Source organism: Coregonus clupeaformis, chromosome 20 (genome assembly GCF_020615455.1).
Source record: "Coregonus clupeaformis isolate EN_2021a chromosome 20, ASM2061545v1, whole genome shotgun sequence".
In the NCBI taxonomy this organism is placed as follows: Eukaryota; Metazoa; Chordata; class Actinopteri; order Salmoniformes; family Salmonidae; genus Coregonus; species Coregonus clupeaformis.
This window is the reverse complement of record NC_059211.1, coordinates 54,203,493-54,223,366: the sequence shown is the minus strand read 5'-3', so window position 1 is coordinate 54,223,366 and position 19,874 is coordinate 54,203,493. Positions and strand designations below refer to the sequence as shown.

General features: G+C 43.6%; 1 protein-coding gene across 1 annotated transcript in view; it reads right to left on the bottom strand.

Annotated features, from left to right (window-relative positions):
• The window catches only part of LOC121534150 (serine/threonine-protein kinase N2), a 56,550-nt gene extending 37,386 nt beyond the window's left edge, over window positions 1–19,164 (bottom strand). The window contains exon 1 of the mRNA XM_041840667.2: window positions 18,585–19,164. Within this exon, the coding sequence (XP_041696601.1) occupies window positions 18,585–18,605 (21 nt within the window). The 5' untranslated portion in view covers window positions 18,606–19,164. The remainder of the gene's footprint in view (window positions 1–18,584) is intronic.
• Between the last annotated feature and the right edge of the window lie 710 nt (window positions 19,165–19,874).

Sequence of the window (19,874 nt, the reverse complement as noted above, 5' to 3'; positions counted from 1 at the left end):
CTAATTTTTGCGCAATGCTCCTGTGAAACGAGGCCGGTGCCATGCATTTAATGAACACACTTGTTTCCAAAGCTCAAATTATAACTCACTATTTTTTACAGTTCTACTGGATGAAGTTAATAAATGTTATGTTGATTGTCATTTAACCTATCGTGGGGTAGTGACTCGTGTCATGTGTGATATACGTGGCTTATTGATAACATCTCTGTTTCCTACTATAGACAGTTGGCTGCCTAGTGATTGTAACATTGTAACTCTCCGATGTGAATAATTGGCAACGATGTTTCGTTTCCAAGTCCTACTGAATAAGCTCAACTGTGCATGAGACACATAATTACTTTCAATCCATTCCTAATCTTTAAACTATACATGACACGGGGGGGAATATGTTGATCTTGCCTAGGACGGCAACAGAACTGCTAGGACCAGGCCTGACGAGCACAATCATTTGCCTCTAATTTACTTGCATTTGCGGCAGAACTTGGCCTGCTCAAAGTGAGCCGCTGCTGTTGGGAAGTCCAAACTGTCCAACTCCTTTCAGTAGCTTGATGTGCATCAGCCTCGTTACTTTGTCCTCAAGAAGGAGCGATCTGGAGGCCATCTTTACTCCGTTTTGGAGAAATAATCCCCTCTCGGCAGGCACACTGGAGACGGATAATCAACACAATCTTCTCCAAACAGAAACACCCCGACACTAATTTCCATGCAGCTTGAGGATTTATTATCCTATGAAGTATATTTGCCTTTGATGTTGGAGCACATCGACTGGTATTTCCATCAATGAATAAAGCGCCTTATTTTGCAATGAGTTTTTTTGGGGGGGTCCAATTTGGCCGGCAACTATTTTATTTAGCAGCTTTTAATTTATGTATTTTTTTGCCAAAAGCCTGGCATTTACCGGAAACCCTGATTCATATCCATAATTCTGCATTTGTGTGTAGTACAGATCAGGGATCCATGATTACATTCTGTTACCGTGTGTAAAACCACTTCACTTACTGTAGTTCAATAACCAAAATATATTTTTTTCTAAGTCAAGGTGTCATGTCATCATAGCTGACACCCAATTCTTTCTGCAGACATCTTAATTCGGAGCAGATATTTAACAGAGTTTTTCCAACGGTTCTAGACAAGCATGTTTAAATGATCTAATGATGTGGCTACGCAGCGTAGACAAAGCAGGTCATTGTGTTGTCTGACCTTGTTTAGCTAGTTCATCCTGAGCTATAAACCACAACACACCTCAGACAGAATGGTGACTCCCATAATTATTATAAAGAACTTCACATTCACTCTGATGGGCAAAGTAATGAAGGACAAAACTATAAAACAACTCCCGCAGAACAGGTATTCCTTACCATGCCCATGACATCCAGCAGAGGCACGAACTGATCCAAGCATTTTCTAATGTACTGTACAGGCTTCCCCCTCTCCGTTTCCTTGGTTTGAAACAAGTTCACAACAAACTGACCTGTTCACCGGACGTGCTACCTTGTCCCAGACCTGCTGTTTTCAACTCTCTCTCTCTACCGCACCTGCTATTTCAACCTCTAAATGCCCGGCTATGAAAAGCCAAGTGACATTTACTCCTGATGTACTGACCTGTTGCAACCTCTACAACCACTGTGATTATTATTTGACCCTGCTGGTCATCTATGAACATTTGAACATCTTGGAGAAAAATCTGTCCTTAATGGCCATGTACTGTTATAATCTCCACCCGGCACAGCCAGAAGGAGACTGGCCACCCCTCAGAGCCTGGTTCCTCTCTAGGTTTCTGCCTTTCTAGGGAGTTTTTCTTAGCCATCGTGCTTCTACATCTGCATTGCTTGCTGTTTGGGGTTTTAGGCTGGGTTTCTGTATAAGCACTTTGTGACATCTGATGTAAAAAGAGCTTTATAAATACATTTTATTGAAATTTGATTTAACTGGAGAGGTAGTATAATCCACTGCTATGAAGCACCACGGCCATATCGGTTGGTACTTAGTCCAGGAGTCTGTAGTCACTCAGCTTGGTTTAGTCATGGTGTTCGTTTTCTCACAATCTGCTCCTTGCGGCATCAGAATAGCTGATAAGCAGTTTGGAGAGGACTGAGGAGGACAAATCCCGCTAAGCCGTTATAGTGGATAAGACCCCGTTGATGCAAGCAGACATGTTAAGTATCGTTTACACCGTAGGGTAGGTAGCAGGGTCTTAAAATAACGTGGTTCCCAAAGCCACAGACGTGTTATCCAACTGCCTTCTCATCGAAGTTTCAACCCAATACTGGGATGAAAAATAATGCCAGGCAGACAGACAGGCAGACAGACAGACAGGGAGGCAGACAGGGAGGCAGACAGGCAGGGAGACAGGGAGGGAGACAGGCAGGGAGACAGGCAGGGAGACAGGCAGGGAGACAGGGATATTTCAATGTAACCTGGGGTTGTGACGGTAATTGAATAACCGTGTAACTGACGGTTATGGATGAAGACCGCCATGAAAATAAAATAACCATCAAAACCGTTTAAATAGGCCTACATTCATTATTATTATGTATTAGCTTTATTTTCATGTAGATACACTTGAGTGTTTACTAATGACTTTAAGCAACTCAAGTCCGTCTACATCTCCTCCTTCCAACAGTCGTTGGATGCTACAGTAGCTAATCCGGTCGATGCGCGGGGGTGTAGAGGATCTAGCCTATAGGCTATGGGTGTAGAGCGCTATAGGCTATAGGCTATAGGCTATGGGTGTAGAGCGCTATAGGCTATGGGTGTAGAGCGCTATAGGCTATGGGTGTAGAGCGCTGTAGGCTATAGGCTATAGGCTATGGGTGTAGAGCGCTATAGGCTATGGGTGTATTGCGCTATAGGCTATGGGTGTAGAGCGCTGTAGGCTATGGGTGTAGAGCGCTGTAGGCTATGGGTGTAGAGCGCTATAGGCTATGGGTGTAGAGCGCTATAGGCTATGGGTGTAGAGCGCTATAGGCTATGGGTGTAGAGCGCTGTAGGCTATAGGCTATAGGCTATGGGTGTAGAGCGCTATAGGCTATGGGTGTAGAGCGCTATAGGCTATGGGTGTAGAGCGCTATAGGCTATGGGTGTAGAGCGCTGTAGGCTATGGGTGTAGAGCGCTGTAGGCTATGGGTGTAGAGCGCTATAGGCTATGGGTGTAGAGCGCTATAGGCTATGGGTGTAGAGCGCTATAGGCTATGGGTGTAGAGCGCTATAGGCTATGGGTGTAGAGCGCTGTAGGCTATGGGTGTAGAGCGCTATAGGCTATGGGTGTAGAGCGCTATAGGCTATGGGTGTAGAGCGCTATAGGCTATGGGTGTAGAGCGCTATAGGCTATGGGTGTAGAAGCTCTAGCCTATAGGCTATGGGTGTAGAAGCTCTAGGCTATAGGCTATGGGTGTAGAGCGCTATAGGCTATGGGTGTAGAGCGCTATAGGCTATGGGTGTAGAGCGCTATCGGCTATGGGTGTAGAGCGCTATAGGCTATGGGTGTAGAGCGCTATAGGCTATGGGGTGTAGAGCGCTATCGGCTATGGGTGTAGAGCGCTATCAGGCTATGGGTGTAGAGCGCTATAGGCTATGGGTGTAGAGCGCTATAGGCTATGGGTGTAGAGCGCTATAGGCTATGGGTGTAGAGCGCTATAGGCTATGGGTGTAGAGCGCTGTAGGCTATGGGTGTAGAGCGCTATAGGCTATGGGTGTAGAGCGCTGTAGGCTATGGGTGTAGAGCGCTGTAGGCTATGGGTGTAGAGCGCTGTAGGCTATGGGTGTAGAAGCTCTAGCCTATAGGCTATGGGTGTAGAAGCTCTAGGCTATAGGCTATGGGTGTAGAGCGCTATAGGCTATGGGTGTAGAGCGCTATAGGCTATGGGTGTAGAGCGCTATCGGCTATGGGTGTAGAGCGCTATAGGCTATGGGGTGTAGAGCGCTATAGGCTATGGGTGTAGAGCGCTATAGGTGTAGAGCGCTATAGGCTATGGGTGTAGAGCGCTATGGGTGTAGAGCGCTATAGGCTATGGGTGTAGAGCGCTATAGGCTATGGGTGTAGAGCGCTATAGGCTATGGGTGTAGAGCGCTGTGAGGCTATAGGCTATGGGTGTAGAGGCGCTATGAGCTATGGGTGTAGAGCGCTATAGGCTATGGGTGTAGAGGATCTAGGCTATGGGTGTAGAGCGCTATAGGCTATGGGTGTAGAGCGCTATAGGCTATGGGTGTAGAGCGCTATAGGCTATGGGTGTAGAGCGCTATAGGCTATGGGTGTAGAGCGCTATAGGCTATGGGTGTAGAGCGCTATAGGCTATGGGTGTAGAGCGCTATAGGCTATGGGTGTAGAGCGCTATAGGCTATGGGTGTAGAGCGCTATAGGCTATGGGTGTAGAGCGCTATAGGCTATGGGTGTAGAGCGCTATGGGTGTAGAGCGCTATAGGCTATGGGTGTAGAGCGCTATAGGCTATGGGTGTAGAGCGCTATAGGCTATGGGTGTAGAGCGCTGTAGGCTACGGGGGTGTAGAGCGCTATAGGCTATGGGTGTAGAGCGCTATAGGCTATGGGTGTAGAGCGCTATAGGCTATGGGTGTAGCGCTATAGGCTATGGGGTGAGCGCTATAGGCTATGGGTGTAGAGCGCTATAGGCTATGGGTGTAGAGCGCTATAGGCTATGGGTGTAGAGCGCTATAGGCTATGGGTGTAGAGCGCTATAGGCTACGGCACTTCAGTAAAAATGTTTGATGTGTGGACTTTCCTTTATACAATGAACATTTTCATTGCTGTCTAGTAAATAAATAAATTGGTCTTGTTTAAAAAAAAAAGGTTGGATGTGTTTGACTATTCATTAATTATTCAACAAGGTTTTTCTGGCGCTGAGGCCGACAATGCACTAATGTTGTGTCAAATGGACAATGCGCCAATCCAACAAGGCATAAAGGCTATAATTTGATACCGATTATTTTCTTTATTGATAGACTACTCAACACTGATAAATAGGCTATGGACATGTTGCATGTATTTGTTTCCATTTTAATGATTGTCAATTGCATCTTCATGTTCCCGCATATAAAAATACTTAGGCATTTGGATTTATATGGTTTTGAAGCTAAGATTTAAAGTACACTGCTCAAAAAAATAAAGGGAACACTTAAACAACACAATGTAACTCCAAGTCAATCACACTTCTGTGAAATCAAACTGTCCACTTAGGAAGCAACACTGATTGACAAATGTCACATGCTGTTGTGCAAATAGAATAGACAACAGGTGGAAATTATAGGCAATTAGCAAGACACCCCCAATAATGGACTGGTTTTGCAGGTGGTGACCACAGACCACTTCTCAGTTCCTATGCTTCCTGGCTGATGTTTTGGTCACTTTTGAATGCTGGCGGTGCTTTCACTCTAGTGGTAGCATGAGACGGAGTCTACAACCCACACAAGTGGCTCAGGTAGTGCAGCTCATCCAGGATGGCACATCAATGCGAGCTGTGGCAAGAAGGTTTGCTGTGTCTGTCAGCGTAGTGTCCTGAGCATGGAGGCGCTACCAGGAGACAGGCCAGTACATCAGGAGATGTGGAGGAGGCCATAGGAGGGCAACAACCCAGCAGCAGGACTGCTAACTTCGCATTTGTGCAAGGAGGAGCAGGAGGAGCACTGCCAGAGCCCTGCAAAATGACCTCCAGCAGGCCACAAATGTGCATGTGTCTGCTCAAACGGTCAGAAACAGACTCCATGAGGGTGGTATGAGGGCCCGACGTCCACAGGTGGGGGTTGTGCTTACAGCCCAACACCGTGCAGGACGTTTGGCATTTGCCAGAGAACACCAAGATTGGCAAATTCGCCACTGGCGCCCTGTGCTCTTCACAGATGAAAGCAGGTTCACACTGAGCACATGTGACAGACGTGACAGAGTCTGGAGATGCCGTGGAGAACGTTCTGCTGCCTGCAACATCCTCCAGCATGACCGGTTTGGCGGTGGGTCAGTCATGGTGTGGGGGTGGCATTTCTTTGGGGGCCGCACAGCCCTCCATGTGCTCGCCAGAGGTAGCCCGACTGCCATTAGGTACCGAGATGAGATCCTCAGACCCCTTGTGAGACCATATGCTGGTGCGGTTGGCCCTGGGTTCCTCCTAATGCAAGACAATGCTAGACCTCATGTGGCTGGAGTGTGTCAGCAGTTCCTGCAAGAGGAAGGCATTGATGCTATGGACTGGCCCGCCCGTTCCCCAGACCTGAATCCAATTGAGCACATCTGGGACATCATGTCTCGCTCCATCCACCAACGCCACGTTGCACCACAGACTGTCCAGGAGTTGGCGGATGCTTTAGTCCAGGTCTGGGAGGAGATCCCTCAGGAGACCATTCGCCACCTCATCAGGAGCATGCCCAGGCGTTGTAGGGAGGTCATACAGGCACGTGGAGGCCACACACACACTACTGAGCCTCATTTTGACTTGTTTTAAGGACATTCCATCAAAGTTGGATCAGCCTGTAGTGTGGTTTTCCACTTTAATTTTGAGGGTGACTCCAAATCCAGACCTCCATGGGTTGATACATTTGATTTCCATTGATAATTTTTGTGTGATTTTTGTTGTCAGCACATTCAACTATGTAAAGAAAAAAGTATTTAATAAGATTATTTCATTCATTCAGATCTAGGATGTGTTATTTTAGTGTTCCCTTTATTTTTTCTACAGAAACAGGTCGTGCCTTTCTCTAAGTAGTAGGAAGCAGATTATTCAGTCAACCTTTTTATCTGTTCTTGATTATGGTGATATTATTTATCAAAGTGCAGCTGCTACTGCTCTTAACCCTTTGGATGCCATCTACCATAGTGTCCTTCGTTTTGTTACAGGGGACAGTTTTGATACTCATCACTGCATCCTGTATCAAAAGGTTGGCTGGACTTCGCTAAAGATACGTAGATTTCTACATCACTCCCTTTTTGTTTACAAGGCCCTGCTTCATAAACTTACATTTTACATTTTAGTCATTTAGCAGACGCTCTTATCCAGAGCGACTTACAGTTAGTGAGTGCATACATTTTTCATACTGGCCCCCCTCAAGTTAGTATTATCCAACTTTGCTGTTGAATAGAAATTGTTATCTTGGACACTTACAGGCCGCGCACTGCCACTGACAGGTCTGTGGGTTCGTTGTGTGAATTAATTAATTAAATTGTTCTCTGCCAGGTTTATTAACGTTTGCAATGCATCATTGCAGCAAGGTACAGTATCAATTTACCCAATGTGATCACATCACACCAGAGCTGGGCTACACATCGCTGTCGCCAAACCAAACTTCCCCGCCAGTTCACTGCCGACGCTGTAGCCTATTTTATAGCCATTCAGCGAGCAAGAGGATCGATCGATGCTTCGCTGCTCGAAAAAGGCCAAGGCCTATTCGTTAAAAAAATAAAATAAGTAAGTTTCTAACTATATTGCTGTTCATTGTCTACATATAGGCTACTCATTCCAAGAGAGAGAGAGAGCGAGAGAGCGAGAGAGAAGAGACAGAGAGAGAGAGAGGGGGAAGAGATGGCCCAGTGGAGTTGCTAGCAGAGATGCGTGAATTGTGCAAGAAGGGAACAGTGAAGACAGAGAGATTGATTTAGCATTATCCTATAAAATGTAGGCTATTCTTTTTATTTTTTATATCCTACAGAAAGGATTTGAAGCTAAGGCAAAGTTTTTGGGGAAAGGACAAATGTGATTTGCTTATGTATCTGAGTGAGACGCGCTGCAGGCGGCTTTGATTGATGGATCCTTCTAGGTGTGTGTACGAGATCACTAATTCTCTATGTCCATTCAGAAAGCTTCCTAAAATAGGCCTAGCCTGTCTGGACTGCATCTCTTTAATCGGTATCTTGTTACAGTGTCAGCATATGTGTGAGGAATGACGACGGGTGCCAGTTTAGCCTTTCCCCTCTTATTAAAATGGGGAGCAACTGAATGAAACGTAGCCAAGCTCCTTTCATCCTATAGGATGCATAGCCTATATCCTAGTATTTTCAGTAGCATATGATTTTTCTCTCATTACTGCATCCTCTCTTGCCACTTTGACCGCAGCAGCGTTGGTAACGTTATGCAAATTATTATTTGAAAAGTTGAGAGAGAAAAAACGCATCGGACTCGGTGTGAATGGTTTAGTGCGTCAAAATCAATTTTTTTCTCAATTCCTCTTCAATCTGACATTTCTCAATTTGTATACTAGACTAATATTTAGAGGTAAATAACTTGAATAATAATAATAATAATAATAATAATGAAATGCTACTGATAATAACAAAGTGTAACCTCAAATTCCAAGACAGTCACATACCTAATGTAACCCGTTGTACTCTAGCTGTCAACACAACAGTCACCAGGTCACCAAGGAAACAGCCTGGTAAAGTCCAAGCACCACAACAGTCACCAGGTCACCAAGGAAACAGCCTGGTAAAGTCCAAGCACCAAAAAAAAAAAACTGAACACAGAGTCCTGCAGACTCCGTCATTTAGCCTCAGACACTAGAACCACCAACGGCCAATGACGTTTTAATTTTGTAAATTTAAGAAAATAAAAAAGCCAACAAATATTTTAAAAAGCTACATCCTGCTCCTTCCCTGACTTTTGCTAAATGTTTATACATTTTACATTTCTCAGCTGTCAGAATTTTGAAATCAAACATGTTGAGCATTGAGTTTTTTTTTTTACTGTTCATTATTTTATTTTTTGTCAGGCTCTAATGTGCCTCTCTCCTCTGAATGAATGACGTAGGCTAAATGACTGAATGGGCGATATAAACTGATAATTGTGCACGTTACTTCACACCTGAATTTAAATTAGGCCTAACTGAATGATAAGGAGGGTGAAGAGGTTGATTTTCAAAAAAGTATGTGGACACCCCTTCAAATTAGTGGATTCGGCTATTTCAGCCACACCCGTTGCTGACAGGTGTATAAAATCGAGCACACAGCCATGCAATCTCCATAGACAAAGATTGGCAGTAGAATAGCCCGTACTGAAGAGCTCAGTGACTTTCAAAGTGGCACCTTCATAGGACGCCACCTTTCCAACAAGTCAGTTTGTCAAATTTCTGCCCTGCTAGAGCTGCCCCGGTCAACTGTAAGTGCTGTTACTGTTTGGCGGATGCCAGGAGAACGCTACCTGCCCGAATGAATAGTGCCAATTGTAAAGTTTGGTGGAGGAGGAGGAATAATGGTCTGGGGCTGAATGGAAGCAAGTCCCCGCAGCAATGTTTCAACATCTAGTGGAAAGCCTTCCCAGAAGAGTGGACGCTGTTATAGCAGCAAAGGGGGGACCAACTCCATATTAATGCCCATGATTTTGGAATGAGATGTTCGACGAGCAGGTGTCCACATACTTTTGGTCATGTGGTGCATCTTGTCATGACTATATATTTTCACGCCTAAGATCTCTTTTAAAATGTGTGTTATGCCTATTTATCAGCGTTTCATGTTTATAGTAAATAATTGGAGCTTTCTCTTTTCATTTACTGTAACTCTATTACTAATCAAAGGTATTGTAAGGGAAATTACAACATGCTAGGTGTTGCAGTAGGCCTTTAGAATAATGCAAAACATATCCTTGACTCTATTCAAGTTGATGAGCAGGAATCAAATGATGCCAGTCAGCCTTCACAGCCGGTCCATCGACACTACACCTGAACTATACCAAAACTAATTTCACACATAATAACAGTTAGCCTGAAGACGAGGTTCAATTGAGTCTGATAAGTGACAATATTATCAGTTGTCAAATTGAAGAGAAACACAGAGGCACAGCGCTTGGCAGGGAAAAGGAGCAGTCACACGTAAAATGTTTTGATTTCTATAGTATCAGAAAGAGCTGCAGTTTCTAAAGACACTTACCTTCGTCAAATAACTAAATTCAAGAGGTGCAGCTCGATTTTCAAATATAACTTTTACCAAAGAATAACCACGCTGTCTATGCGTTCAGCACATGAGCGCTCAGGCTCCTAAGCAAAGACTAGTAGTAACATAATACATTTAAAATATGCTATTCTGTTTTTGTTTTTTTTATACATTTTCTTATTTCCACAATGTTTCATTAGACCTGTCAAAATGAAGTTATATTTGTGATGGATTAAACTCTTGAACTAGTGGTTTTTCGTTTTTATTATGTGAGGTTTTATGTGTTGTTGTTGGAGGTGCGTCAGTTTAGCTCAGAAAATGCCGCCCTCGTCAATCTGCCGCCACCTAATCCTGCCTAATGAGCGGGCCGGCTGTGTTACTGAGGTACACTGTTGTACTTCTATGACCCAGTTGTTTTCGCAACATGCTGAAAGGCCTGGCGGTTCTAGTGTTAAGAGTGTCAGCTGAGAAAGATGAGTCAGACTCCGACAGAAGAATGTAGAAGTTTCAGCACTTCCAACACTGGAACCAACCTCTCCAACCTCCAGCAAAAAGAAACAGCGTTGGGTTGAAGGACAGGACAGGCTCTTAGTAGAGACAGAGAGAGAGAGAGAGAGAGAGAGAGAGAGAGAGAGAGAGAGAGACAGACAGACAGACAGAGACAGACAGTGTGAGACTGAGAGCGAGAGAGAAAGCAAGGGAGAGAGAAAGAGCGAGAGAGAGAGAAAGCGACAGAGACAAAAGTGCGAGACAGAGACAGAAAGCAAGAGAGAGAGGCAGAGAGCGAGAGAGAAAGCAAGGGAGACAGAAAGCTAGGGAGAGAGAAAGCGCGAGAGAGAGAAAGCGACAGAGACAAAAGTGCGAGAGAGAGAGAGAGAAAGCGAGAGAGACAAAAGCAATAGAGAGAGAGAGAGCGAGAGAGAGAGACAGAGAGCGAGAGAGAGAGAGAAAGAGAGAGACAGAGGCAGAGAGCGAGAGAGAGCGAGAGAGAGAGCGAGCGAGACAGACAAACGGCAGCCTGATTGCGTAACTCCCTAATTCCCACTGTGGGATAACAGGTGTCCACGTGCTGTTTAAAACAAAAGACTACTGAGGTACGCTGTTGTACATTATAACCCTCCGGTTTTTTTTCGCAACATGCTTATTATGACTGACTGTACTAACTGTAATAACAATTTAGAGTTATTGGTATAGTACAGAAACGCCTCAAATCACATCTGACTAGTCCCACCCCCTCTACACTGTGACAAAATGGATCGTCTAAGTCTGTAAACTAATGTTCCAACATTTAGGGGTGACCTCAATCTCTTTTTTTAATATGTTATTGTATCACGGCATGTTGAATACTGATATTGTTATTAATATCCGATTAATCTCATCCAGGGTTTTTTCTTCTTCTAGTGAGGTTAATGCATTCAATGTAATCTCCTCCACCAGTCAGGTCTCTACGCAGTAGGCCAACAATTCCACGGTAATGGAATTACGCTTTGACTCAGTTTGGTAACAGAATTGTAGTAAAATCTCCTTCAGTTTTTTTATGCGACCACATTTTCCAAGAACTCTCTGCTCCGAATTAAAGATTCAAATTTGTCGGCAGAAAGAATAGGGTGTCAGCTATGATATGACACCTTACGTTTGAAAAACTGGGTTTTGAACTACAGTAGGTGAAGTGGATTTACATCCGGTAACGGAATTACATCCGGTAACGGAATTACGGTAGCGGAATTACATCATGGGTGCCTGATTTGTACTATACAGAAATGCATAATTATGGAAATGAATATAATTCTCGACGTCTATGTTTCTCCAGTACAGCTTTACTTTGACCACCAGACAGAAAGAGGGAAAAAATATACAGTTGGAGTCGGAAGTTTACATTAAAACTTGTTTTTCAACCACTCCACAAATTTCTTGTTAACAAACTATAGTTTTGGCAAGTCGGTTAGGACATCTACTTTGTGCATGACACAAGTAATTTTTCCAACAATTGTTTACAGACAGATTATTTCACTTATAATTCACTGTATCACAATTCCAGTGGGTCATAAGTTTACATACACTAAATTGACTGTGCCTTTAAACAGCTTGGAAAATTCTAGAAAATGATGTCATGGCTTTAGAAGCTTCTGATAGGCTAATTAACATCATTTGAGTCAATTGGAGGTGTCCCTGCAGATGTATTTCAAGGCCTACCTTCAAACTCAGTGCCTCTTTGCTTGACATCATGGGAAAACCAAAAGAAATCAGCCAAGACCTCAGAATTTTTTTTGTAGACCTCCACAAGTCTGATTCGTACTTGGGAGCAATTTCCAAACGCCTGAAGGTACCACGTTCATCTGTACAAACAATAGTACGCAAGTATAAATACCATGGGACCACGCAGCCGTCATACCGCTCAGGAAGGAGATGCGTTCTGTCTCCTAGAGATTAATGTACTTTGGTGCAAAAAGGTACAAATCAATCCCAGAACAACAGCAAAGGACCTTGTGAAGATGCTGGAGGAAACAGGTACAAAAGTATCTATATCTACAGTAAAACGAGTCCTATATCGACGTAACCTGAAAGGCCACTCAGCAAGGAAGAAGCCACTGCTCCAAAACTACCATAGAAAAGCCAGACTACGGTTTGCAACTAACTGCACATGGGGACAAAGATCATACTTTTTGGAGAAATGTCCTCTGGTCTGATGAAACAAAAATAGAACTGTTTGACCATAATGACCATCGCTCGGGGCGGCAGGTAGCTTAGTGGTTAAGAGCGTTGTGCCAGTAACCGAAAGGTCGCTGGTTCTAATCCCCGAGCCGACTAGGTGAAAAATCTGTCGATGTGCCCTTGAGCAAGGCACTTAACCCTAATTGCTCCTGTAAGTCGCTCTGGATAAGAGCGTCTGCTAAATGACTAAAATGTAAAATGTAAATGTTATGTTTGAAGGAAAAAGGGGGTTGCTTGCAAGCCGAAGAACACCATCCCAACCGTGAAGCACGGGGGTGGCAGCATCATGCTGTGGGGGTGCTTTGCTGCAGGAGGGACTGGTGCACTTCACAAAATAGATGGCATCATGAGGAAGGAAAATTATGTGGATATATTGAAGCAACATCTCAAGACATCAGTCAGGAAGTTAAAGCTTGGTCACAAATGGGTCACAATGACCCCAAGCATACTTCCAAAGTTGTGGCAAAATGGCTTAAGGACAACAAAGTCAAGGTATTGGAGTGGCCATCACAAAGCCCTGACCTCAATCCTATAGAACATTTGTGCGTAGAACTGAAAAGGCGTGTGCAAGCAAGGAGGCCTACAAACCTGACTCAGTTACACCAGCTCTGTCAGGAGGAATGGGCCAAAATTCACCCAACTTATTGTGGGAAGCTTGTGGAAGGCTACTCAAAACAAGACCCCAGTTAAACAATTTAAAGGCAATGCTACCAAATACTAATTGAGTGTATGTAAACTTCTGACCCACTGGGAATGTGATGACAGAAATAAAAGCTGAAACAAATCATTCTTTCTACTATTATTCTGACATTTCACATTCTTAAAATAAAGTGGTGATCCTAACTGAGCTAAGACAGGGAATCTTTACCAGGATTAAATGTCAGGAATTGTAAAAAACTGAGTTTAAATGTATTTGGCTAAGGTGTATGTAAACCTCCGACTTCAACTGTATATATATGTTATGAAGTGAACATAACAGTATGCCAGTGGAAGGGAGGACAGTAGCAGGTGACCCAACTGTGGTTTGGGACCAACTACTATCATTTCCCATTGTAGCCAATTCAATTGCAGTAAATTCCAATACAGAGTTTTTTTTAACCAATTTGGTAACAGAATTAGAAGTTTTAAATCACATAATAATTCATAAACAAACTTGCTATCAGTAAAAACACTAACTAATTGGTAGGTTTACCTTTACTTGTTACTTCTGTGAACTTTCATGAGGGAGAGAAATTAGAAAATATCGTAAAGATATGTGGGGTTTTGGTAAAGAATGTCAAGGCACAAGGCAATGTTTCTTAAACTTACAGAAGGCAAATAAATTATCCAAAACTAAATATAAAATGTTTGATATTAGTTGGCAGGCGTCTTTACTTCACCATTATTGTGTTTTGATGTATTTCTAATACCTTTTAAGACTTTTTCTGGTAGATGTCTAAGACCCCTTTTCCATCTGTTTGAACAGAAATCGAAGTCCTTTGCGTAGGCTTATTACTAACTTGTAGGATGGAAAAATGGTTGAAAAATGTATATATATATATATATGCCTTAAATTTCACACAAAAAAATATAGACTCTTAGCTTTCATTTGACATGCTCCTATGAACTTCACATGTTGGTGCTCATGGGTCCTTTTAGATGGAAATGCCCAGTAGCAAGTTAGCCTGGGGACGAGGTTACATTCAACACAACCCTAAAGGGCCACTCCACACCAAATGACAGAGGTTCTACCAAGTCATTCACTAGAAGGCCTAACTCGGGAGGATATACATCCCCAACTGTTGTAATTCCATTTTCTTGATAACCACAAAAGGAACAATCCACGTCCTTGTTTGTAAGACCCCTTCCATAGGCCCTTACGCTCTGCTACCCCTCACTGCTCTGAGCTAGACTCTAGTCAGCTGTAGTTAATGAATCACGCTCCTAAGCTAAGGTATCCTATGCGGTCCCAGAGCCATTAAAGCATTGCAAATAAGGCCTACCCTGCCTGTTCCACAATAACTTCAGAGCATTTTTTTATTTAACCAGTTAAGCCAGTTGAGAACAAGTTCTCATTTACAACTGCGACCTGGCCAAGATAAAGCAAAGCAGTGCGATAAAAACAACAACACAGAGTTACATATGGAATAAACAAAAAAGTACAGTCAATAACACAATAGAAAATATATATACAGTGTGTGCAAATGTCGTAAGTTATGGAGGTAAGGCAATAAATAGGCCATAGTGCAAAATAATTACAATTTAGTATTCACTGGAATGATAGATGTGCAGAAGATGATGTGCAAATAGAGATACTGGGGCGCAAATTAGCAAAATAAATAACAATATGGGGATGAGGTAGTTGGGTGGGCTAATTTCAGAAAAGCTGTGTACAGGTGCAGTGATCGGTAAGCTGCTCTGACAACTGACGCTTAAAGTTAGTGAAGGAGATAAGAGTCTCCAGCTTCAGAGATTTTTGCAGTTCGTTCCAGTCATTGGCAGCAGAGAACTGGAAGGAATGGCAGCCAAAGGAGGTGTTGGCTTTGGGGATGACCAGTGAGATATACCTGCTGGAGCGCAGACTACGGGTGGGTGTTGCTATGGTGACCAGTGAGCTAAGATAAGACAGGGATTTGCCTAGCAGTGATTTATAGATGACCTGGAGCCAGTGGGTTTGGCGACGAATATGTAGTGAGGGCCAGCCAACGAGAGCGTACAGGTCACACAATGGTGGGTAGTATATGGGGCTTTGGTAACAAAACGGATGGCACTGTGATAGACTACATCCAATTTGCTGAGTAGAGTGTTGGAGGCTATTTTGTAAATTACATCGCCGAAGTCAAGGATCGGTAGGATAGTCAGTTTTACGAGGGCATGTTTGGCAGCATGAGTGAAGGAGGCTTTGTTGCGAAATAGGAAGCCGATTCTAGATTTAACTTTGGATTGGAGATGCTTAATGTGAGTCTGGAAGGAGAGTTTCCGGTCTAACCAGACACCTAGGTATTTGTAGTTGTCCACATATTCTAAGTCAGACCCGCCGAGAGTAGTGATTCTAGTCGGGCGGGCGGGTGCAAGCAGCGTTCGATTGAAGAGCATGCATTTAGTTTTACTAGCGTTTAAGAGCAGTTGGAGGCTACGGAAGGAGTGCTGTATGGCATTGAAGCTCGTTTGGAGGTTTGTTAACACAGTGTCCAATGAAGGGCCAGATGTATACAAAATGGTGTCGTCTGCGTAGAGGTGGATCTGAGAGTCACCAGCAGCAAGAGCTACATCATTGATATACACAGAGAATAGAGTCGGCCCGAGAAATGAACCCTGTGGCACCCCCATAGAGACTGCCAGAGGTCCAAACAACAGGCCCCCCGATTTGACACATTGAACTCTATCTGAGAAGTAGTTGGTGAACCAGGCGAGGCAGTCATTTGAGAAACCAAGGCTATTTAGTCTGCCAATAAGAATGCGGTGATTGACGGAGTCGAAAGCCTTGGCCAGGTCAATGAAGATGGCTGCACAGTACTGTCTTTTATCGATAGCGGTTATAATATCGTTTAGGACCTTGAGCATGGCTGAGGTGCACCCATGACCAGCTCGGAAACCAGATTGCATAGCGGAGAAGGTACGGTGGGATTCGAAATGATCGGTGATCTGTTTGTTAACTTGGCTTTCAAATACTTTCGAAAGGCAGGGCAGGATGGATATAGGTCTGTAACAGTTTGGATCTAGAGTGTCACCCCCTTTGAAGAGGGGGATGACCATGGCAGCTTTCCAATCTCTGGGGATCTCAGACGATACGAAAGAGAGGTTGAACAGGCTGGTAATAGGGGTTGCGACAATTTCGGCGGCTAATTTTAGAAAGAAAGGGTCCAGATTGTCTAGCCCAGCTGATTTGTAGGGATCCAGATTTTGCAGCTCTTTCAGAACATCAGCTATCTGAATTTGGGTGAAGGAGAAGCGGGGGTGGCATGGGCAAGTTGCAGCGGAGGGTGCAGAGCTGGTGGCCGAGGTAGGGGTAGCCAAGTTGAAAGCATGGCCAGCCATAGCAAAATGTTTGTTGAAATTTTCGATTATCGTAGATTTATCGGTAGTGACAGTGTTTCCTAGCCTCAGTGCAGTGGGCAGCTGGGAGGAGGTGCTTTTATTCTCCATGGACTTTACAGTGTCCCAACACCTTTTGGAGTTAGTGCTACAGGATGCAAATCTGTTTTAAAAAGCTAGCCTTTGCTTTCCTAACTGATTGTGTATATTGGTTCCTGACTTCCCTGAAAAGTTGCATATCGCGGGGGCTGTTCGATACTAATGCAGTACGCAAAACTCTGTGCTACTACAGTACACTGCATGATCAGGAGTGGTTCAAACCAAAAACTACTCCATTGTATGAAACTGTAGCCTATGATCTACCTGCTCCAAGCAACAGTTAATTGACTGACTATGGGAGGAGCCAACTCCATGTGGGAGGAGCCGACTTTGTAACATCTATGAGAGGAAATAATTGATACTATTAATAGATATAAACGGGAGTTTACTTTGACAGTGAGACTGAGGTGCTAGAGCTGGGAGGATAAACCGAAAATGATCAAATCAGACCAAACAGACCACTTATCGTGGACATTTTGCTGATACCATTCATTACGATAAATACCCCATAGAGCCCTACTAGAGAAATGTGAAGTTTGAACAGAAATAACTTGACAATTGGTAGGTACAACATTCAAAGTAGTAGTAGTAGTTGTGAGGGAAATGTTTACAAAAAAACTGTGATGCACATTAATGTTATAAAGTTCCTTGGTGTCCACGTCACCAACAAACTATCATGGTCCAAACACACCAAGACAGTTGTGAAGAGGGCACGACAAAGCCTATTCCCCCTCAGGAGACTGAAAAGATTTGGCATGGGGTCCTCAGATCCTCAAAACGTTCTACAGCTGCACCATCGAGAGCATCCTGACTGGTTGCATCACCGCCTGGTATGGCAACTGCTCGGCCTCCGACCGCAAGGCACTACAGAGGGTAGTGCGTACGGCCCAGTACATCACTGGGGCCAAGCTTCCTGCCATCCAGGACCTCTATACCAGGCGGTGTCAGAGGAAGGCCCTCAAAATTGTCAAAGACTCCAGCCACCCTAGTCATAGACTGTTCTCTCTGCTACCGCACGGCAAGCGGTACCGGAGCGCCAAGTCTAGGTCCAAAAGGTTTCTCAACAGCTTCTACCCCCAACCCATAACACTCCTGAACAGCTAATCATGGCTACCCAGACTATTTGCACTGCCTCCACAACCCCACCCCATCTTTTTACGCTGCTGCTACTCTGTTAATTATTTATGCATAGTCACTTTAACTCTACCCACATGTACATATTACTTCAACTACCTCAACTAGCCGGTGCCCCTGCACATTGACGCTACACCGGTACCCCCCTGTATATAGCCTCCCTAATGTTATTTTACTTCTGCTCTTTTTTTTTCCAACACTTTTTTATTGTTGTTGTTTTATTTTACTTTTTACTAAAAAATAAATGCATTGTTGATTAAGGGCTTGTAAGTAAGCATTTCACGGTCATGTCTACACCTGTTGTTTTCGGCGCATGTGGCAAATAACATTTGATTTGATTTGAAATGTGTCGTTCAATTTATCGTTGTGATAATTCAATACATTTATCGCAATAAGGATTTTTGTCCATATCGCCCAGCTCTATGAGGTGCCCTAAACAAACTATGCCAGCGAGAGAGCGAGTGATGGGCCTGACATAATCTGAGTTACAAGAGAATACGGCATATTACTTTTTTTTATTTCACTTCCGCTTTAGAAGCGATCAAACAAAATAGGCTAGGTAGGGATCATGGGCAGGGATACAATCCCATTTTCGCTGTTACACGAAAGCTACAGTTGGACACAAAGTAACAAGGTATAAACAAATTCCTACCAAGGCCCATCCTTTACAGAAATAACCATGACCTGAAAACGAAAGATGTCATTATAGGCCTGCAAACTGTTTTAAAACAATGCTGGGCAATTTTTTTAGTTGCAGAGTTCTTACCTGTAGGGAATCCGCCGCCATCTTGGTTTTTCAATTTATAATAAAACTCGGGAGAGAGGATATGGGACGACTCATATGAAGGAACAATATTATTCCTCCCGTAGCCTATGCAGGATATTTTCCTAAAAATACGAATTCCTACTTCGTAAATCTGAAATCATCAGTAATCAGCTCTCTTCATGATTAATATGGGAACTTTCCCATGACTGTATTTTTAGACTTCATTCTGTAGGCTATTGAAAAAGATTCAACCGCAAAACAATCCCAAAATATTATCTTGTAGTTCCCTCTTTATGTAGAACTGAAAATACTAAACGCAAACGCTCCTATCCTGAAATCGTCCTCAGAAACCCACCGAATTAAAAACTTTATGCTTGGTTCCGACTGAAAGTTCTCTGCCAGTCCAGCGACAAATTCACACACTATATGCAGCATTCAAAACAACTGGGAACTCGGAAATCTCCGACTTCAGTGCGTTCAAGACAACTCTGACTGGGAAAATTTGTTTTGAACAGTCAGCCAACTCGGCCCTCTGTAGTGCTCCGACTCCGACCCAGTTGTCTTGAAAGCACCATAACCTATAGCTGCGTCTGCCTTTGCTTTAGCAGAGCGCTTTCCACACGCCCACTACTTTCCTTTCGACACACCCACTCATTTCAACACGCCCATTACTTTCCTTTCGACACACCCACTCGCCCATACTCCGGTCGCCATATTGGGATGCAGCTACCTCCTTCTTGCTCTAACGATGAACTCTTTCAAAATGGAAGGAGGAGGCAAGATCAGGTGGGATCATTCTAGCCAATGAGAGAGCAGATATGCGTGTGACCAACGGCACAACTATCTCCACTAGTTAACGCAGCCACAAAGTCAAATTTGGATATATCGTAAAAATTCATGAAAACAAACATTTGCTTTTTTTGTTTTAATTTAAGGTTAGGGCATACGGTTAACAGTCTGGTTAATGTTAGGTTCAAGATCATATTTTAAGAAGAGACGTTGTAGAAATAGGCGGGGTTTGTGACTTTGTGGCTGTGGTAACTGGTGCCGTTAAGGCACAACTGCGATAAAAACATAAAATCCGCATAAAAACAATATGCGCATTTTACCACCAGAGATGTTTCCATCAAATTGGCTTGTTGCAGATAAAAGGTCGTGCGTGGTGTAGTGCACGTAAAAATACATTTTGTGATTAAATTCCCATGTAGGCATACCGAATAAAAAAATACAAGTTAAATGGCTTTCCATTGCATTTTCAACTCTGTTTTCTCACAGAAACTGTTGCCTGAC